At 46.4% G+C, this 22556-nt stretch overlaps 1 protein-coding gene across 2 annotated transcripts in view; it reads right to left on the bottom strand.

Moving 5' to 3' along the window:
* Window positions 1–22556, bottom strand: part of ARIH1 (ariadne RBR E3 ubiquitin protein ligase 1) — a 137104-nt gene that overhangs the window by 3688 nt on the left and 110860 nt on the right. Inside the window, exons 10-13 of one of the 2 annotated variants that reach the window (XM_005280991.5) lie at window positions 7506–7636; window positions 7349–7406; window positions 3671–3931; window positions 2441–2553 (exon numbers count right to left, since the gene is read on the bottom strand). In XM_005280991.5, coding sequence (XP_005281048.1) covers window positions 2441–2553; window positions 3671–3931; window positions 7349–7406; window positions 7506–7636 — 563 coding nt within the window. Of the gene's footprint in view, window positions 1–2440; window positions 2554–3670; window positions 3945–7348; window positions 7407–7505; window positions 7637–22556 lie in introns of both variants that reach the window. The other variant, XM_065558561.1, reaches the window with a different exon arrangement.

Raw genomic sequence — 22556 nt, 5'->3', positions numbered from 1 at the left:
TGCCCACTATGTCCTAAAAAGTCTCTCCAATCTGCATACACTCAAAACATGATGATTTCCCTGCTGGTGAAGCAGCAATTAACACTGATCCCAGAGCTAGGTACACTCCTACCAATATCAATGACATTGGGGCAAAGCAATGAATCAAAAGGAACCATGTTCATTTCAGGTCTAGTAGCCAACTAGAAAGATGAGAAATAAGTCTTCAGTGTCCCTTTAATGTTACTTATTGACACATTTCCGGAGATAAATGCTGTTCACTGGCTATGTCAAGTTCTGCCCCCTCTCACTTGCATGTTAGGGACAAAAAAACCTTTACTTCATTAATTGTTTCTCAGTACAGCAGGCATGACCATGCCACTGATTCCATGGCTAATCATTGCAGCTTGACAGCACAGGTAGAATACCACTAGCAGAAAAGCAGTTAGCTGAGCCAAATCCATTCAGTTGCACAGAAATGTTGAGCTGTAATATGAGAAGCTAGAATTTAGGAACCAACTCATGAGTTAAAGACTCCCACTGGAGGTAGAGAGGCATGTGACCAGAGCAGTAAGTTCAGTTTCCAGGCATATTTGTCTGTCAGTGTCATCTGAAGGGCTCTCACAGCTGAACCATGTCTTCTTCTCTGCAAAAGTGAAATACCTCTCACCCTAGCTAAGGCAAGATACACATTAGCAGAAGGAAAAAAAAAAAAAGCTGTCTCTGTATGTCTATTGCAGGAATCTTCAAACAGCCAACAAGCCTCGATTACATATGCTACCATATCTAGGAACAAGAGGGAAAGCCACAGAATGGCAGCACTCAGAATTGTCTTGCCTTAATCCTCAGCATCTGATCCAGCTGATAGATTTATTTGAATGAACCTATTCTAGTTCTTCCCACTGGTATCAGCTGTTGGAATGTAAATCATAGCACAAAGTCCCATTGATTTCATGGAACACGTGATAAATGGAACATGTATAGTAATTGCTTTCCAATCTTCAGTTATTTTGCTAGCTTTTTCTAATTCCTGTTTTCCAGAAATGTCATGGGCATCACAAGCTGATAGGCCAAAAACAGCTAGAGCTGAATGAACAAGGTGGACATTCACTGGAACTCCCCAAAAGAATTCTTTAAAGCTGTGTGATTAAGGTAGTATCTGGTTAATCAAGGACCTGCACATGCTTGGAAGGCCACACAGTCTCCCCAGAAATATAAAGGTGGGTTTGGATGCTGTGTTTTCAGGCAATCCACACCATGTTTAGTCTTAATTTGTCTGTTTTGGATAGTTGATAACAGAATTAACAAATTTTAAGAGCAACTGCATCAGAGCCAAAATAACAACCTAATGCCAGTTAAAATGAGCAAGTTACAAACTCCTCAAAACCAGAGTCTAATGGAAATGTTCCATTCTAGTAGTGCTGCCAGCAACTACAGGAGTGGGTTGTACCTCTTATCATACAATCATGAGTGTTTATATTCACAGGGGAAACTTCCTAGTCAGTAGAGCTCATTTTACTTGTGCAGTGGCTTGTTTTTCCTGCTAGACATAACAGACATTTAGTAACTCTGGCCTCTTGCCTCAGAACTGAAGCCCATAGTACTGTGACCCATCTACGTTTATAGTTTTAATTTTTCCATATTGTAGGAGCACTTCCTCAAGGACTTTCAGGAGCAGTGGGATATGTGCCCTCTAAGCCCCATCTCTCTAAGAGGCAGTGGTGAGGGAGTACATGACTCTCCCCCCTTTCTTGCATGTTTCTCTTCTCTCACTATAGCCTATTCATTAGTTAGCTTACAGTCAGGGAGGGCAAAGATGCAATGGAGTCTAGCTGCCCAACTACAAAAACATTATGGTTGACTCATCCCAAGGCAAAATTATTGGAAAACAACATTAAACCAACTCATCCCTCTCCCTTCACTACACGTGAACCTTCCTTGGTCTTTTTCAGAATCTCCTTCCTTGCAGCAACTGCATGGTCCAAAGGCAACCATACTTTACAGAGGAGCCTTATCTACACTAGGGACACTTTGAAAGTTTCCCACTACTGCTCAGCAGAAGAGGAGTTAACAGTGCTGACAGTCCTGCTGTGGGCTTCCCTCCAGCACCACATCAGTTCAAGTTGCTCCCAAGAGGACCAGATGACCATGCTGTAAACTGTGCTGGCAGCCTGTCTCCACTAGGAATTCAGCATTGCTAATGCTTGTTTGGTGTGGGTGTGGGTGCTGGAGATCAGCCTGCTGCTGGATTTAGCTGACTGGTCAGAGATCTGATCAAGAAACAAAGCAGAAGGCCAACAATAAGTGAGACTCTCAGAAGGGATAAGGTCCGGAAGAAACTTGCAGCCTGGCTGTTACACGTGCATTCTCCACAGGCTCTTACCTACCATATCAAAAGTGACCTACAGAGGGATGATGTCAGGGTCTGTGCAATATATGACAAACTCATTTCAAAGTGTACCTGTACTTATCTTGTACTTTCTGCTTTATGTCTTGCAGCGAATCTTGGGATATATCTCGCTCCAGGTACCCAGAAAGCACCTCCGTAGCATTCTCTAAGTCTGCTTGGTTATTCTGCAAAGACAGAGTCGGGCCAGTTTTTTTTAGACATTTCCTCAAATCAACTAGAAATCCTAACCTAAATGAGAAGTAGGTGGGGACAATTATGTTGGATAACACTTCAAAGTGTAAAAAGCAACAGAGGGTCCTGTGGCACCTTTAAGACTAACAGAAATATTGGAGCATAAGCTTTTGTGGGTGAATGCCCACTTCATCAGACACAAGTCAGACGCTTGCGTCTGATGAAGTGGGCATTCACCCACGAAAGCTTATGCTCCAATACTTCTGTTAGTCTTAAATGTGCCACAGGACCCTCTGTTGCTTTTTACAGATTCAGACTAACACGGCTACCCCTCTATACTTCAGAGTGTGCTCCTCTACACATCAGAGCTGAAAAGGAGAATGCATTTCACAATTCAACCAAAAATTTCCTTTATGTTTTTTGAATATAATGCTTGTTTCCCTGTTTGGTTTTTCCTGTAGGGCAAGCAGAATCCTTTCCCCTCCTATCCTTTGTACATTAATTCCGCTCAACACTAACAACATCTTTGCTGGTGCATCCATAATCAATGACAAAGCACAGCTTTTAATATTGGTCTGTTACTCTACTCTCCTTCCACGGACTGTAGGCCATACAGCATTTTGCTTAGGTCCTGCATGAATAATGGTGAATGATTTTAAGTTAACAGCCATCACTGCTTTTATCTATGTAGCATACGCTCTGGAACTGTTTTAGATTTTGAGCACTATTCTACTGCTACTGCCCTGAAACCAAGAAATATTGGATAGATAAACAATGTTAAAGCCAAGATCTAGGTGACACTTTCAACAGATAAAACCTAAAACTTGCTTTTTGTAGGTCTCATAATACAGTGATTATTTTATAGCATGAGACAGCAGTTAGACAATGATTTACAGTGCCAGTTTACTTTACTTTCCCCTTTCCTCAGCAGGGAATGTTTATGTGATCCTAGATGATCTGATTATTACACAGTCTCACCAGCACTCAAGAATACTCAATAAACCCATATTTGTATGGCCTCTGAGTAACTCCTTTCCATGGATCAAGTCCCCCCGTGGTACCCAGTAGTGTTGCTTGCTTGAAGTAAGGAGTACAAATGTGTTTCCCTACCTCGAAGATAATGGACTGATTATTCTTTTTGAGGTAGAAGGCAAAGACATAAGTGTACATGAGTGTGGCACGACACTGGCAGAGGACATCAACTGCTTTCTTCAGGAACTGCACCTCAATCCACGACATGTTGTGCTGCTGCATCTCCTCCATTTTCTGCTTCACCTGAGCATAGAGTTTGTGCTCAAAGCGCAGGCTCTGCATGTGGTTCATATAGCGGTTGCAGTAGAACAGGTACCTCTGCAGGGCTGCTCTGGATCGCTGTGTTAATTCCCATTAGGGAAAAGAAAATAAATAGTTACAACAAAGTAATGGCTGAAAACTAGGAGAGAACAAATAGTCTGAAGGAATCCAACTGTGACCAACAGACCAGAGAGTTTCCATTCGAAAGATGTTTTTGCACCTTTCAAAAGATCAGGCTCAGATGGGACCAGGGCACCACTGAAACACACCCAGTCATTGTGCAGCTCTGAGTAAGCAGGTCCACACCCTCTGAGGAAAACCAGGTCACACGGAGGGCGTTGGCACTTCAGGAGGAAATCCCACCCATGACATTTAGAAGAAGAATTAAACCACACATTTAAAACACAATCCATTTACAGTACACACACACACACACACAGGTTGTCATGCCAAGCACTGAACAAGGCAGGGTTCCTATTTGGAGAGGAGAGGAGAGCAGAGCAGAGCAGAGCATGGAGGAATGTGTTAGTGCACATGCACAATAGCAGGTTTAATTCTGGCATTTACTAACTGTTGAGTGCTTGATTTTTCTTTAACAATCCAATGTAGATTTTTGTATGTAATTTTGTAGGTTTTTAAAACGAAAAAACATTTTATTTTGCTCAACTAACACCCCAACCCAATTATCAGCAAGGTTTGAACTCTGGACCTTCTGCACCTGAGCTAACAGAGTAACTTCAGTAGCTGTCAGCAGGAGTAGGTTGTTATCCTCTGTGGAACAGCCACCGAAGGACAATGAGCACCACATTGAAGGCAGTAGGTTATATATGCAAGAGCTGCCCCATTTTACAGACAGCATGGCCAAGTGCAGATATGGCAGATTCTGCGAGGCAGTATGGCTAAGCAAGTAAGACTGTGTTCCACTATGGAGGAGAGTGTGGGTCTCTTCCCAGTTCTGCCAGAAGTGACCTTGTGTAATCTCAGGGGAGTATGAGGTTTTGCTCTTAATAAATTTTGTACCCTTCACAAACTTAACACCAACAACAGTCAGCAAGGAACATAACTCTAGAACCTCACTTGCTCCCAGCCAAGTGTATCTTCATTCAAGTCAGTGGTTCTCAACCTTTTCTAGATCATGACCCACCTCCATTTCAGAAGGTGGGGGAATCAAATCATGAGAGAGCGCGCACGCGCGGTCACAACTCTTCTGGACCCAGGTTACAACAGAAGTTTTGGGCCTCCCACTCCCACCTAGTTATGGGAGAGGGAAGGAAGTCAGAGAATTCATGCCTTAAGTCAAAAATATTGAGATCGACAGGGAAGAGGCCATGTCAGCAGCAGAAGGAAGAGCAGTGGCGTATCCCCTAGTCAGAGGTTTTGTTGTATGCACATGTGAGCACAAGAAAATGTGGGGAGTGGAAACCAGGAGTGGGAATTTTGTTCAGCATTAAATATTAAACAGGCACCCACCTTGTCCCTACAGCATTAAAGACACACAAGAAAGGCAGGCTAGCCAGCCAGGGTTGGCCCTAAACAACTTCTTATCCCTTCAAAGCTCATTTTATCCAATCCCTAAATGGATTTTTGCCAGGCAGCAAAAGGCACCCCTCTGACCACAGGGCCATCCCCCTGGCAGATTTCAAATCCCTGCTGCAAACCAAGCAGACATTAGAGCAGGTCAAAAAAACTGCCAGAGAAGTTTTGATAATGGGAAGAGTTAGGCAACTGTATCAGAGGGGTTGTTACAACTCATCTGTATTGATCACTCGTTACAGGTCATCTGGTATTACATACCCTTTAAATGGCACTTGACAAGTAGACATACATGTCTTTGTCACAAGACCTTAGTTAGCATGCATCTCCTTACAAAGCCAGTTACCTGTAGATGAAGCACAGGACTGCGTGCATGCTGGCACCCAAAAAACAAAATCTAAGGAAGAACTTTTATTTATTTATTTTTTAAAGGAGGCCCTCTGTTTCCATTGGATACCTGAAGATCTGTGCCCCCATTTCAACCTTAGCTCCTTTGGGGCCACTACTGCCTCTAAGTGGAAAATAAGATTGTCACTCAAAACCCCAACCAGACCAGAATGGTGATTAATCTCTTCTCTGCATCAGCATCACTGCTAATTCTTGCCATTCCATGCTGTTAGACCCACAAAGTAAGCCCACATCTTCTGTACAGTTGTTAAGTATCAGAGGGGTAGCCGTGTTAGTCTGGATCTGTAAAAAGCAACAGAGTGTCCTGTGGCACCTTTAAGACTAACAGACGTATTGGAGCATAAGCTTTTGAGGGTGAATGCCCACTTCGTCGGATGCATGTATGCTCCAATACATCGGTTAGTCTTAAAGGTGCCACAGGACTCTCTGTTGCTTTGTACAGTTGTTAGACGCTCGATAGACCACTGGGATGTCAAAATCATCTCCTTATGAACATTCAACAATTGTTTTCGGGAATTTAACAACAGGAAGTGATCCACTATGGGGTCATTTCATTCCGGTATATGTGTGTACAGTGCAGCACACAAGGGCCTGATCCTGACTGCAACCTCTGGGTCCAACCCACAAAGGAAATTAATATCCTAATTAGAACACTGATTTACACCCTTCCAAGTTAAGTGCTGCTTATAGGTTACTACAATGTGGCTGTTAGAAATAATACCTATGACCAAGATTGACTGTACAGCCAAAAATATTTTTTTTAAATTACATTTTCAGATTAGCACCTAGAGATGAAATATTAAATAGTTTCACAATACCGATATTTACATTATATCAAGGAAAAACCTGATCTCAGAGTATGAGAAAGAGGTGCAATATATATATAGTATGGAGAAATGCATCACTGATTAATAGTACAGGCATGAATCAAATGCATCCTAGTTTTCTTTTCACTGGCAGATTAGCTGAGGTACTAATGACATGCACAGGATAAATATGATGCGAAGAAGATGGCTTATTATATACTTCAGTACATGTTACAGCCATTTGTAGTAGAGGGTGTTTCAGGAAATATGCTAGTTACCAGCTATAGGAATACTTAGCCAAAGTGGGTGAAATGAACTGCTGCAATCTGCAATACACAGGGTGCAATCCCTCCATTTGAGAGAGTCCTCCTGGTTGCATTACCCATATTCACACTACAATGTTTAACCCAGCTGCAATTCAGTGAGCCTGCTTTCAAGAACATCTCAGTGAATGCAATGTCTGCAATCAACAAACCAGCAGGCAGCAAATAGCACATAGTTTAAAATGTGCTGAGGACATTGTACATTGACTTTATCCCAAAAGGAAGATTTCATTGTTGTGATCAAATTTAAATGTCTTTTGGACTTTGGCTCATCCAGTTCCTGGAGGTTCACTGTCAACCTTCACTATTTGTGTATTTTAACAAGAAGTGACAATATAAAGTATTTAAAGGTTTACAAAACCCAAAAGAAATTGTTCCTCAAAACTGGATGTTCTTTCAATCCCCACCAAGAGTTATGTACTCACCTCCTGTGCATCTCTTGCTGCCTTTGCATCATCCTCATTGTAGCGATTACAGTTGTACCTGAAAAAAAAGAGTGAATTCATGGGCTGAAGTTAAAACATGTAGAATGCTGGCAATACAACTGCCCTGTCTTCCGCCAGTTTAAGGTTCTAAACCTACCAGGCAGATCCATGTGGCTCCCATGGGCCAAGACACACCCAGCAGAACTCTGCTTTACAGTTCTGGTTCCGACAGACCATGTGATTGCAGCCTCCATCTTTTTCGATGGTCACATGGCATTTTGGGCATTCCTGTGAACAGAATAGACACTGCTATCAATGTTAGAAACAGGACATGTGCTCTAATCTTTCAGATCTTGTTGGAACACAACACAAATATGAACCTAATACAGTCAACTCAGTTCACAACGGAGCTGTGAAAAATTACACGCCCTCAGAAATGAAATGGGCAGGAGAAAAGTCAATATGATCTTCTTCTCTCCTGAGTCAGGCCCCAAGAGACTTTCAAATATTGGAAGAGGCATGACTATAAAAGCTTGAAGAATAACTCATCCGGTTACATGACTAGTCACTGTAAGATGACTTGCCAATATTGCCCGGGTACTCCTGGGGGAAAAGGTAATTTTATGATCCTCAGTAAAATCAACAACTGCTCTACTGCTACCAGCAGCTAATGGGGTGGCTCACAAAACAGAGAATATTTTGTAGTAAGACTAAGTGTGCTCCACACATGTTGGGAGATGTATTTTTTTTTTTTAAACTTCGAAGACCAAGGCTGAGATAGGCCAAGATAGACTTCCACTAGCAAGACTTTTTGGATTGGCTGAAAATTGTGAAGTATTTAAATATCTGGCTGCCAATTATAGAAACCAATCCGTGTTGATGTAAACAGTTATTTTTAAAGTCGTCCCCAACATATAAAGAGCTATTGTACTCAAATGTTTCCTCTGTTTGGGCAGAACGTCTCAACATCCCAATTTAGGCAGCAGAGTTTGTTTTGCAGACAGTTCTTGTAATGAACACCAGAAGTGCTTTCGCAGCATCCTGCTTTCTTCACAGCAAAACTTTTGGTCTATTCCAGCACATAGACTCAATATCAGAGCTTAAAGTGCCCTGGAGGCTCTCTTGGATCAGTGACAACAACTGTGATCATATTTCATCTAAAAGTATCTGAAAACCTCAGACACAAAGAAAAGTTCCTCCTTCTAAAGTTCAACTTCCCCGCCCCATCAACTAAACAGGCCATTAGTTCACCGAATATGCCTACAATAAAATAAAATGGAATTAAGTATTCCCACCCCATATACACTTTCCCTGTAGTGCTTTCAACATTCCTGTTGTACTCTCCTCTCCCCTCACATGCCACCCCAATCAAGGCCTTGCATTACCACAATCAATTGAGATGAGCTATCATCAGCAGGAGAAAAAAAAAAAAAAAAACTTTTGAAGTGATAATCCAGATGACCCATAGAAGGTGTGAGGATACTTAACATGTGGAAATAGATTCAATTAGTGTAATGATCCAACCATTCCCAGTCTCTGTTTAAACTTAAGTTAATTGTATCTAATTTGCATATTAATTCAAGTTCAGCAGTCTCTCTTTGGAGTCTGTTTTTGAAGTTTTTTTGTTGCAAAATTGCCACCTTCAAGTCTGTCACTGAGTAGTTAGAGAGGTTAAGTGTTCTCCCACTGGTTTTTGAATGTTATGATTCCTGATGTCAGATTTGTGTTCAATTATTCTTTTGTGTAGAGATTGTCCGGTTTGGCCAATGTATATGGCAGAGGGGCATTGCTGGCACAAGATGGCATATATCACGTTGGTAGATGTGCAGGTGAACGAGCCCCTGATAGCGTGGCTGATGTGATTAGGTCCTATGATGGTGTCACTTAAATAGATACGTGGACAGAGTTGGCATCGGGCTTTGTTGCAAGGATAGGTTCCTGGGTTAGTGTTTATGCTGTATGATGTGCGGTTGCTGGTGAGTATTTGCTTCAGGTTGGGAGGCTGTCTGTAAGCGAGGACTGGCCTGTCTCCCAAGATCTGTGAGAGTGAGGGATCATCTTTCAGGATAGGTTGTAGATTTCTGATGATGCGCCGGAGAGGTTTTAGTTGGGGGCTGAAGGTGACAGCTAGTGGCGTCACTTCAGCAGGTGGGTATTGTAGTTTTAAGAATCTTGATAGAGATCTTGTAGGTGTTTATCCCTGTCTGAGGGATTGGAGCAAATGCAGTTGTATCTTAGAGCTTGGCTGTAGACAATGGATAGCGTGGTGTGTCCTGGATGGAAGCTGGAGGCATGTAGGTAAGTATAGCGGTCAGTAGGTTTCCGGTATAGGGCGGTGTTTCTGTGACATTCTATGGGTCACCTCGATTATCACTTCAAAAGTGTTTTTTTTTTTCCTCCTGCTGATGATAGCTCATCTCAATTGATTGGCCTCTTACAGTTAGTATGGCTACTTCCACCTTTTCATGTTCTCTGTATGGATAAATATCTTCTGTGTGTTCCATTTTATGCATCTGATGAAGTGGGCTGTAGCCCATGAAAGCTTATGCTGAAATAAATTTGTTAGTTTCCAAGGTGCCACAAGTACTCCTGTTCTTGAGACAGAAATAGGATGTTTCTAAATGTAACTCCTGGCTTGGGAACAGGGAAGAAAATGTTATTTCTCTGTTTCAGAGCACCGTGCAGCCAATCAAACTTCCTTAAGCTCCCCGATCCCAGGTTAGCCATGTTGCATTAGAACCGAGTGAACAAGCAGGTAACTATTCTCCCCAATTCCTCAGCTCCTCAGAAGTGTCAGGAAAACAATTTCCTAGGTACTTGGCCGCCCCTTACCCTGCCATCACAGTAGTATTTAAGCACCTCAGACTTTAATGTACTCATCCTCACAACACCCTTGAGAGGTAAAGCAGCAATAAAACCTCGGTTTTACAAATGGGGAACTAAAACACTGAGTGTCAAAGGTGAATGCCCAAGGTCATGCAGGAAATCTGTGGCAAAGAAGGAAATTAATCCAGATCGCCCAAGACCGAGGCTAGTGCCATAAACCACTGGACCTGCCCTCCTCTAAAATGTTAAGTTTAAACTTTCAGACGTTTGAATTATTCCTTTTCTATACACATCCCCTGCACAGAAGGAGCTCAAAGAAAAAGATTCAGTCTATAAAGTAGATGGCTTTTCTTTTGCTTAGTCTGCACTCTTCTTCATTCAGATTTTAAAGGAGTGCCCACCCACTACTCTGAGCACATGTCCACATTTAAAATACAACTAAGGACCAGTATCCAAAACCAAGCCTCCCCTGAAAGTCACCCTGTCCAAAACCAAAGCCTTTCCCATCATCCACCTATGACCCTTATTCCTAGGAAAAAACAGGAAGAGCAAGCAAACCTTGCAGTGTGACCCAAAGGTCAAAATCTCACCAAAACTGTCTCCTCTTCTCTCCCCTCACAGTTGCACAGGGAGCACTTAGCTCAAGTGCCTCTGATCTCCACAGTATCACACCAAGAGGAAAGTATCTCCACCAGACCCTAATGCAACTAAGGCTTTCTAGGTTAAAGACAATGAGTTAAGTTGCACTAGGAAACTATTACAAAGCTAGTGCCCCATGACCTGCACTAGTTTAATTTTTTATTTTTATTACCATAGCTCCCTAGTGGTGGACCAGGACATTCTGAAGAATCAGAGCAGGCTGCGCAGCGGGAACAGAAGGACAGTGCAGAAAACTGTCAGCATGTGACCTTCAGAAGAAGAAAGAGGAGCATCCATGTTCCAGCAATGCAAATACAGGTGAGCAACCGTTTTCATGTTCTCTTCACAGGTACTAATGCGGAGAGTGGACTAGATGATACATCTGAAGGAAGGGAGCAGAAGGATACTCCACCGATTGGAAGGCATGAGATGCACTGTCCTAGGGATGGGGGGGGAGGGGGTTCCACGACCACCACTCCCAAGAGAAGGAGGCAGGTGGTGGTGGTCGGGGACTCCCTCCTCAGGGGGACTGAGTCATTTATCTGCCGTCCCGACTGGGAAAACCGAGAAGTGTGCTGCTTGCCAGGAGCTAGGATTCACGATGTGATGGAGAGACTGCTAAGACTCATCAAGCCCTCGGATTGCTACCCGTTCCTGCTTCTCCAGGTGGGCACCAATGATACTACCAAGAATGACCTTGAGTGGATCACTGCAGACTACGTGGCTCTTGGAAGAAGGATAAAGGAGTTTGAGGCGCAAGTGGTGTTCTCGTCCATCCTCCCTGTGCAAGGAAAAGGCCCGGGTAGAGACTGTCGAATCATGGAAGTCAATGAATGGCTACGAGGTGGTGTCAGAGAGAGGGCTTTAGATTTGACCATGGGATGGTGTTCCAAGAAGGAGGAGTGCTAGGCAGAGACAGGCTCCACTTAAAGAGAAGGAAGAGCATCTTCACAAGCAGGCTGGCTAACCTCGAGAGGAGGGATTTAAATTAGGTTCACTGGGGGAAGGAGACCAAAGCCCTGAGGTAAGTGGGGAAGCGGGATGCCAGGAGAAAGCACAAGCAGGAGAGCACAAGAGGGGAGGACTCCTGCCTCTTACTGAGAAAGCAGGACGATCAGCGAGTTATCTTAAGTGCCTATACACAAATGAAAGAAGCCTGGGAAACAAGCAGGGAGAACTGGAAGTCCTGGCACAGTCAATGAATTAAGATGTGATTGGAATAACAAAGACCTGGTGGGATAAATCACATGACTGGAATACTGTCATGGATGGATATAAACTGTTCAGGAAGGACAGGCAGGGCAAAAAGGGTGGAGGAGTTGCACTGTATGTAAGAGAGCAGTATGACTGCTCAGAGCTCCAGTATAGAACTGCAGAAAAACCTGAGTCTCTCTGGATTAAGTTTAGAAGTGTGAGCAACAAGGGTGATGTCGTGGCGGGAGTCTGCTATAGACCACCAGACCAGGAGGATGAGGTAGACGAGGTTTTCTTCCAGCAACTAACAGAAGTTACTAGATCACAGGCCCTGGTTCTCATGGGGGACTTCAATCACCCCAATATCTGCTGGGAGAGCAATACAGTAGGGCACAGACAAGTTTTTGGAAAGTGTAGGAGACAATTTCCTGGTGCAAGTGCTGGAGGAACCAACTAGGGGCAGAGCTCTTCTTGACCTGCTGCTCACGAACAGGGAAGAATTAGTAGGGGAAGCAAAAGTGGATGGGAACCTGGGAGGCAGTGATAACAAAATGATCGAACTCAGGATCCTGACACAAGGAAGAAAGGAGAGCAGCAGAATACAGACCCTGGACTTCAGAAAAGCAGACTTTGAATCCCTCAGGGAACTGATGGGCAGGATCTCCTAGGAGAATAACATGAGGGGGAACGGAGTCCAGGAGAGCTGGCTGTTTTTTAAAGAATCGTTATTGAGGTTGCAGGAACAAACCATTCCGATGTGTAGAAAGAATAGTAAATATGGCAGGCGACCAGCGTGGCTTAACAGTGAATTCCTTGCTGATCTTAAACACAAAAAAGCAGCTTACAAGAAGTGGAAGATTGAACAATTTACAAGGGAGGAGTATAAAAATATTGCTCAGGCATGCAGGAGTGAAATCAGGAAGGCCAAATCACACTTGGGAGTTGCAGCTAGCCAGGGATGTTAAGAGTAACAAGAAGGGTTTCTTCAGGTATGTTAGCAACAAGAAGAAAGTCAAGGAAAGTGTGGGCCCCTTACTGAATGAGGGAGGCAACCTAGTGACAGAGGATGTGGAAAAAGCTAATGTACTCAATGCTTTTTTTGCCTCTGTCTTCACGAACAGAGTCAGCTCCCAGACTACTGCACTGGGCAGCACAGCATGGGGAGGGGACGACCAGCCCTCTGTGGAGAAAGAAGTGCTTCAGGACTATTTAATAAAGCTGGACGAGCACAAGTCCATGGGGCCGGATGCGCTGCATCCGAGGGTGCTAAAGGAGTTAGCGGATGTGATTGCAGAGCCATTGGCCATTATCTTTGAAAACTCATGGCGATCGGGGGAGGTCCCGGATGACTGGAAAAAGGCTAATGTAGTGCCCATCTTTAAAAAAGGAAAGAAGGAGAATCTGGGGAACTACAGGCCTGTCAGCCTCACCTCAGTCCCTGGAAAAATCATGGAGCAGATCCTCAAGGAACCAATCCTGATGCACTTAGAGGAGAGGAAAGTGATCAGGAACAGGCAGTATGGATTCACCAAGGGCAAGTCATGTCCGTCCAACTAACCTAATTGCCTTCTAGTATGAGATAACTGGCTCCGTGGATGAGCGGAAAGCAGTGGACGTGTTATTCCTTGACTTTAGCAAAGCTTTTGATACGGTCTCCCACAGTATTATTGCCGGCAAGTTAAAGAAGTATAGGCTGGATGAATGGACTATAAGGTGGACAGAAAACTGGCTAGATCGTCCAGCTCAACGGGTAGTGATCAATGGCTCCATGCCTAGTTGGCAGCCGGTATCAAGCGGAGTGCCCCAGGGGTCGGTCCTCGGGCTGGTTTTGTTCAATATCTTCATTAATGATCTGGAGGATGGCGTAGATTGCACCCTCAGCAAGTGTGCAGAACACACTAAACTGGGAGGAGTGGTAGATACACTGGATGGTAGGGATAGGATACAGAGAGACCTAGACAAATTAGAGGATTGGGCCAAAAGAAATCTGTAGAGGTTCAACAAAGACAAGTGCAGAGTCCTGCACTTAGGATGGAAGAATCCCATGCACTGCTACAGACTAGGGACCAAGTAGCTAGGCAGCAGTTCTGCAGAAAAGGACCTAGGGGTCACAGTGGACGAGAAGCTGGATATTAGTTGACAGCGTGCCCTTGTTGCCAAGACGGCTAACGGCATTTTGGGCTATATAAGTAGGGGCATTGCCAGCAGATGGAGGGACGTGATCATTCCCCTCTATTCGGCGTTGGTGAGGCCTCATCTGGAGTACTGTGTCCAGTTTTGGGCCCCACACTACAAGAAGGGTGTGGAAAAATTGGAAAGAATCCAGCGGAGAGCAACAAAAATGATTAGGGGCTGGAGCACATGACTTATGAGGAAAGACTGAGGGAACTGGGATTGTTTAGTCTGCAGAAGAGAAGAAGAAGAGGGGATTTGATAGCTGCTTTCAACTACCTGAAAGGTGGTTCCAAAGAGGATGGATCTAGACTGTTCTCAGTGGTAGCAGATGACAGAATGAGGAGTAATGGTCTCAAGTTGCAGTGGGGGAGGTTTAGGTTGGATATTAGGAAATACTTTTTCACTAGGAGGGTGGTGAAGCACTGGAATGGGTTACCTAGGGAGGTGATGGAATCTCCTTCCTTAGGGGTTTTAAGGTCAGGCTTGACAAAGCCCTGGCTGGGATGATTTAGTTGGGGATTGGTTCTGCTTTGAGCAAGGGGATGGACTAGATGATCTCCTGAGGTCCCTTCTAACCCTGATATTCTATGATTCTCTCTTCAAGAAATACAGTCTGTGGCATTCTGCACCATCTTTAGGTGTTGTCCCACATGCAGTAATCCTATTATGACAATGGCCTAGATTGCTGAGAGAAGGTCACTGACTAAGATATCACCGCCTTTGTGTTAATTAAAAGGTGCTTTACCCTTCTGTTGGTACCTGGCCACCTGGAAATAGCTGGAGATCCAGGAGGACACCAAGTTTGCAAAACATGGTAAGAACAGATTTCCTACAACAAAGGAAGCAAATATCAACCCTGCTATTTCTTCCAGTTGGTTCCCCTATAGCACAACCCAACTCTTCCAGGCTGAATCACTGCCAACTTACCCTAATCAAAACCTTGATCCTAGCAGGATGCTGGACAAGCCAACCAACTGCACTAGCTAAGTTAAACAAAACAGAAATAGAGCCAAACCATTCACAAGAAATCTCAGTTCTTCACTATCTTCACGTTCACATAAATAGGGTGCGTGACAATACAGAACCCTGTGGGACCCCACAAGAGTCAACAGTGCAGCTGAACAGTTATCCAACACAACACTCCAGGTCACATGGAAGTGAAGAAACTGAGCCAGCCGAGAGCAACTGTATCCATGCCAGAGTCTCCAACTTAGCAGTAACACTTTAAATAAATTAATGGAGATACCCTATCTCCTAGAACTGGAAGGAACCTTGAAAGGTCATCGAGTCCAGCCCCCTGCCTTTACTAGCAGGACGAAGTACTGATTTTTGCCCCAGATTCCTAAGTAGCCCCCTCAAGGATTGAACTCACAACCCTGGGTTTAGCAGGCCAATGCTCAAACCACTGAGCTATCCCTCCACCCCAACCAGACTTCATGGTCAATAGTTGAAAAGACAGCAAATAGACCCAGGAGAATCAAACACTTTGTTTTCTTCCATCACCAGAAACCCAACCAGCCAAGGAAACCAGGGCTGCATCTGTTACATTCAAGCCCAGAACTAAATTGACCAGGATTAAGGAAAACTGAGTACTCTATGCACAAACAAAGATGCATCACCACCTTCCAACCTTTTTTGGGAGAATATCAGAGAGAAACTGGGTGGTAACTGGTGATACTATCAACTTCCAGAGAGGGGTCTAACTGCTACTGTATGAGAAGCTGGAACTGTGTCACTGCATCCTTCCAATCCATCCTCAATAAGGGCCCTGATATCTTCACTGGCTGAGCAGCGAAGGGATTCCGGTGGTCCTATAGCTCCTCCGTCAATAAAAGTGGCCAAAATTCAGGTTTCTAACCAGAAATGGAACCATCCTATCCACAAAGAGCAAAGAAAACTCACATCACTAAGCGAAAGTGATCTAGAAGAATAAAGCTGAGAAGGCCACATGGGAGTCTCAGTATGAATAATTAATGACAGAATTAATGGACACAAATCTGACATCAGGAATCATAATACTCAAAAACCAGTGGGAGAACACTTTAAGCTGTCTGGCCATTCAATGACAGACCTGCGGGTGGCTATATTACAACAGAAAAACTTCAAAAACAGACTCCAAGGAGAGACTGCTGAGCTGGAATTGATATGCAAACTAGATACAATCAACTCAGGATTGAATAAGGACTGGGAATGGCTGAGCCATTACAAACATTGAATCTATCTCCCCTTGTAAGTATTCTCACACTTCTTATCAAACTGTCTGTACTGGGCTATCTTGATTATCACTTCAAAAGTTTTTTTTCTCTTACTTAATTGGCCTCTCAGAGTTGGTAAGAGAGCTCCCACCTGTTCATGCTCTCTGTATGTGTGTATATATATCTCCTCAATATATGTTCCACTCTATATGCATCGGAAGAAGTGGGCTGTAGTCCACGAAAGCTTATGCTCTAATAAATTTGTTAGTCTCTAAGGTGCCACAAGTACTCCTGTTCTTTTTTCAGTATGAATAGTTATGCACAAGAACTTTATGATGCCCTGCCAGGCTATCCACCGGGTGATCATATGGCTGGGAAGCATCCACCCGTATGGGCTTCTTATTCCACCTCTATGAGCCACAGAGATTCAGACAGGTCTCCATTCCAGGAGGGTATCCAACATTTTAGCTTACAATGGGGACTTTAATATCATTTTTTTCTAGCGAGATCTCATTTTCTTTCTCCTGCCATCTTCGTTTAAATGCAGGGGAGTCAAAAGTGATTTACCACATGGATACCTTTCACACTTCATTGGAAAGACTCAAGACAACTAAGCCACAATTTTTGCATAATTTTGCTGAGACTTTTGAACAACATATGTTTCTATTATGCTGCTAAATTAAAAAACATGTTACTGGTCCAACAATTAACCAAATACTGGTCCTACAGTATGCTGCTCTGGAGTGGAAGTGGGTGTCTGGTGCAATTATGAAAAATTCCCTTTGAATATATATTTGGTTTCAGATGAATGCTTGTATTGTGTTCTTATGGGGGGGGGGGGGGACAGATTAAAAAAAGCAGAAGGAATTACAAATCAGTAGGGGTGGCAGTCCGTTTATGATCCATTTAGAGCTGAAACAGGATGACAGTTCAGGAATGAGATGCATCTGGGAACTGTGTGGTGGAACTTCCAGATCACTTGCTTGTTCAATATTATGTGTTTATGCAGTGTCTGGCCAAATGTGGCCTTGGGCCCATGACTGGGAATCCTAAATTGCCACAATGCAAACAAGTACAAAGACCCTAACTATAACCACTGTGCTACCTGATTCATCACATCACTGAAATCTCCATACTCCTTCAAGGCCCAAGGAAGGTGAATTACACAGCAAGATGAGCATGTCTATGAAGGAGTTCCCCAATTAGACTGGTAAGTGTAAAAGTGAGAACAACATTGTTATTTTATTAAACTTTCAAGGAAACAGGCCATTAAAGAATACACACTGAAGAAATGCTGAACAGTAGCAGAAAAACCAATAGCAGTAACTATTCAAGTCACTAAAAATGCATGGGAGAGATCATTTATGGATTAAGCAGCAGAGGGGAAGGGGGGGGACTAAGGGAAAGAAGATTTGAACATAAAGAACTATGGCCAAGCAATAACATTTGGTCAGGAAATCAAATTACCAGGCCAGTGGATTATTCTGGCTAGATGATCTACCCTGCTGTGATGCAGGAAGTAACCCCACTAAGGTTCTTCAAACCCAAGTGAGTGTATGATAAGACAGTTACCTTTTCCGTAACTGGTATTCGAGATGCGTTGCTCATGTGTATTCCACAATAGGTGTGCATGCTCGCCATGTGCACCGGTGCCGGAAGTTTTTCCCCTAGCATTCCCTGTAGGCGCGGTATAAGGGGTACTGCACGCTCCCCTCACCCTCAGTTCCTTCTTGCCAGACAACTCCAAAAGAGGGGAAGGAGGGGCGGGATGTGGAATAGACATGAGCAAGAACACTAGTTACGGACACGGTAACTGTCTTTTCTTCTTCGAGTGATTGCTCACGTGTATTCCACAATAGGTGATTCCAAGCTATATCTGTTGGAAGTGGGTAGGAGTTCACAAATTCTCAGGACGGAGCACAGCTCTGCCAAACCCGGTGTCATAGAATCATAGAATATTAGGGTTGAAAGGGACCTCAAGAGGTCATCTAATCCAATCCCCTGCTCAAAGCAGGACCAATCCCCAGACAGATTTTTACCCCAGTTCCCTAAATGGCCCCCTCAAGGATTGAACTCAACCCTGGGTTTAGCAGGCCAATGCTCAAACCACTGAGCTATCCCTCCCCCCCCCAGTCTGGGAGACGATCGCATAGTGTGAGGTGAACATGTGAACTGAAGACCATGTGGCAGCCCTACAAATGTCCTTAATGGGGACATGGGCCAAAAAGGCAGCCGACCAGGCTGCGCCTGAGTCGAGCGTGCTTTCACAATTGGTGGCAGAGGGATTCCCGCCAGGTCATAACAGGTACGGATGCACAAGGTGATTCAGTTGGAGAGCCACTGAGTGGAGAGATCGGCTGACCTTTCATGCGCTCGGCCAAGGCAATGAACAGTTGCGTGGACTTTCTGAATGGCTTAGTCCACTCCAGGTAGAAAGCTAGAGCCCGTCTCACATCCAGTGTGTGGAGGCGGCGCTCGTCACTGGATGCATGGGGCTAGGGGAAGAGGACCGCAGGGCGGAGACCACCTTTGGGAGGAACGAGGGGTGTGGGCGGAGCTGAACCTTATCCTTATGAAACACCATGTATGGGAGCTCGGAGGTCATGGCCCTGAGCTCCAAGACCCGCCTAGCCGACGTGATCGCAACCAGGAAGCCCACCTTCCACGAGCGGTGTGACCAGGACCACTTGGCTAGTGGCTCAAACAGGGGCCTCGTGAGACGGGCCAACACCAAGTTTAGGTCCCACTGCGGGACCGGGGACCTAACATGCGGGAAGAGACGACCAAACCTTTAAGGAATCAGCCAGTCATAGCATAGGAGAATACTGTGTGGCCCTGCACCGGCGGATGGAAGGCCAATATGGCCGCCAGGTGCACCTTGACCGACGAGGGCGCCAGGCCCTGGGCTCTAAGGTGAAGAACGTAGTCCAGGATAAGCTGGATCGGGGCTGCCACCAGGGAAACGCCCCGCTCGTCTGCCCATCTGGAAAACCAAGACCACTTTGCCAAGTAGGCTCGGCGTGTGGAGGGCCTCCTGCTTTCAAGGACGACGCACTGAACCCTTTCAGAGCATGTCCTTTCCTCCCTAACCATTGAGCAACCACACCATGAGGTGGAGTGCCGCTAGGTTGGGGTGGAGGAGGCGGCCCTGGTCCTGGGAAAGCAAGTCCGGGCGGGATGGCAATGGCCATGGTGGGGCAACCGCCAGGTCCGTGAGGGTCCCCTACCAATGTTGTCTGGACCACGCCAAGGCAATCAGAAGGACCTGGGCCTTGTCCGTCTTTATGCCTTTCCCCCGTTCCCGCTGATTGGCAAGGTCCTGGAAAAGATAGAGAAACTGGCCTGACCAGGACAGGAGGAAGGTATTAGAAACAGAGCCCCATCCCAGCCGCCCCCGGAGCAGAACTGGGGACAGCAACGGTTCTGCCAAGTCGCTAACAGGTCCAGCTGGGGAGTTCCCCACACTTGGAAAAGCCTCTGCACCACCTCTAGATGGAGAGACCACTCGTGCTGAGAGGAGAACTCCCTGCTCAAGCGATCCGGGCGCCCGGCAGATGGAAGGCCTGTAGGCAGATGTCATGGGCTATACACAGCCTGAGGGCTTCGCAGCCGAGGGCAGAGGATCAGCCCCCCCTTGCCTGTTGATGTAGAACATTGAGGCCGTGTTGTCCATGAGGACCCTGACCACCCGGCCCTCCAGGTGCGAGCGGAAGGCCATGCACGCCAGCCGTACTGCCCTGAGCTCTGACGTTTATGTGGAGGGTCAGATCCCGAGCCGACCACAGACCTTGGGTCTGAACGTTCCCCACATGGGCCCCCATCCCAGGTCCGACGAGTCGGACACCAGCTCCAGCGACGGGACCCCTTGGAGCATGTTTCTTGAGGAGGACCACCACCGTTGGGAGGTGATCACTGGTTCGGGTACCATGAGGACTTGGTCTATCCGGTTCCTGGCTTGGGAGAACTCCGAGGCCAACCAGAGCTGGAGGGGCCTCATCCTGAGTCTGGCGTGATGGACCACATTCATGCACGCCAACATATGACCCAAGAGCTGGAGGCACGCTCTGGCTGTTGTCACCAGAAACCTTGTGACCGTGTTGATGAGCCCCTTCAGGATCTCATACCTGTCCGGTGGGAGGGAGGCACTGGCCAATGAGGCATCCAGGACCGCCCCCAATAAACTCTATGCATTGAACCAGGACTAACGTGGACTTGGTGTTGTATACCAACAGGCCCAAAGTGGTGCACATGGACAGGAGTTGTCCTTGACCAACCAGTCGTCCAGATAGGTGAAGATTTGGACCCCCCAGCGCCTGAGGTGGGCCGCCACCACCAACATACATTTTGTGAATACCCTGGGGGCAGTGGACAGGCCAAACGGGAGGACCGTAAATTGGTAGTGTTCCTGCCCCAACATGAAATGGAGGAAGTGTCTGTGCCCCTCAAATATATGAATGTGGAAGTATGCGTTCTGCAGATTGAGGGCGGCGTACCAGTCCACGGGATCCAGGGAGGGGATGATGGAGGCCAGGGACACCATGCAGAACTTGAGCTTCACCATGTACTGGTTTAGGCCGCACAGGTCCAAGGTGGTCCTGAGCCCCCCTTTGGCCTTCGGGATAAGGAAATAGTGGGAGTTGTACTCCTTGCCTTTGAACTCCCTGGGTACCGCTTCCATCGCTCCTAGGTCCAGGAGCCACCCCACCTCCTGCTCGAGCAGGGCCTCATGTGAGAGGTCCCCCAGGAGGGACGGGGGTGGGAGTTGGTTGGGCAGAGAGGAAGTAAACTGGAGGGTGTAGCCCCAGTAGATGGTGTTGAGGACCCATCGGTCCGAGGTCAGCCGTGACCACTCCAGGAGGAAAGCACACAACCGATTGGAGAAGGGAAGCTTTATTGGGGGTGGATCTCTTATAAGGACTGGCAGGGCACCCCCAGGCGTCCCGTCAAAACCGCCTTTTCCCCGCCTGCTTACCTTTGAGGACCCAGGCTGGGGGGCAGGGCGAGACTGCCTCTGTAGGCACTTCTTACAGTCCCGCGACTTCTTACAAGCGGTCTCATATTTTGGGTGTGTGGCCTGAGCGGGAGACTGCGGTGGCTTGAACTTAGGTTTAGCCAGAGCCGGAACATAGAGACCCAGAGTCTGGAGAGTCGTGCGGGAGTCTTTCAGGCCATGCAACTTCGTATCCATTTGTTCCACAAACAGAGCTTTGCCATCAAACGGGAGGTCCTGGAGGGAGGTCTGCGCCTCACTGGACAGCCCGGAGAGCAGGCGCCTCACTGGACAGCCCAGAGAGCAGGAGCCATGACACCCTTCTCATGGACACCGCTGAGCCCATGGACTGCGCGGCCGTGTCTGCTTCATCTGAAGCTGCCTGCAGGGTTGCCCTGGCAGCTGCTGTACCCTCCTCCACTAGCGCTTTGAACTCCTTCCTGTCGCACTCCTGGAGGGAGTCCTCAAACTTGGGCAGGGAGCCCCACAGATTGAACTCATACCAGCCCAGGAGAGCTTGATGGTTCGCCACCCATAACTGCAAGCTTGAGAACGAATAAATTTTCCTTCCAAAAGAGTCCAGCCTACATAAATCTTTATTTTTCGGGATAGGGGCTGGCTGGCCCTTCCGTTCCCTGTAGTTGACCAACTCAACCACCAGGGAGTTAGCAGCAGGGTGGGTGTGTAAGTATTCATGCCCCTTGGCAGGTACAAAATACTTGCATTCTGCTCTCTTGGAGATGGGGGCCAATGAGGCCGGTGTTTGCCACAGGGCACTTGAAATTTTTGCCACCCCTTCATGGAGAGGCAAGGCCACCCTGCCCAGTGCCGAGGAGGACAGCACATTAAACAGGGAGTCCGAGAGCTCCTCCATCTCCTCTGCTTGGAGGTGGAAGCTTGATGCCACCCTTTTTAAGAGTTCTTGGTGGGCCCTAAGGTCCTCCTGCGGAACGGAGGGAGGTGGGGCCGTAATCGCCTCATCCAGGGAGGGCGAGGAGGCCGGCACAGTACTTTGGGTGTCCACCGGCACCGGAGGTTCCACTACCTGGTCGGTCTCCGGGCACAGTGCTGAGGATGTACATCCCACCAACTCCTTCCTTGGAGGTCTGGAGAGGGAGGCAGATGGTCCTTCTGAGGCTCCAGCCACCAAGGAGCTCCCACTGAGGGCTGCATCAGAGGCCACGGTGCC

The sequence above is a fragment of the Chrysemys picta genome, chromosome 10 (assembly GCF_011386835.1).
Source record: "Chrysemys picta bellii isolate R12L10 chromosome 10, ASM1138683v2, whole genome shotgun sequence".
NCBI classification, from domain to species: Eukaryota; Metazoa; Chordata; order Testudines; family Emydidae; genus Chrysemys; species Chrysemys picta.
The sequence above is the reverse complement of the archived record's forward strand: the minus strand, read 5'-3'. Positions and strand labels throughout refer to the sequence as shown.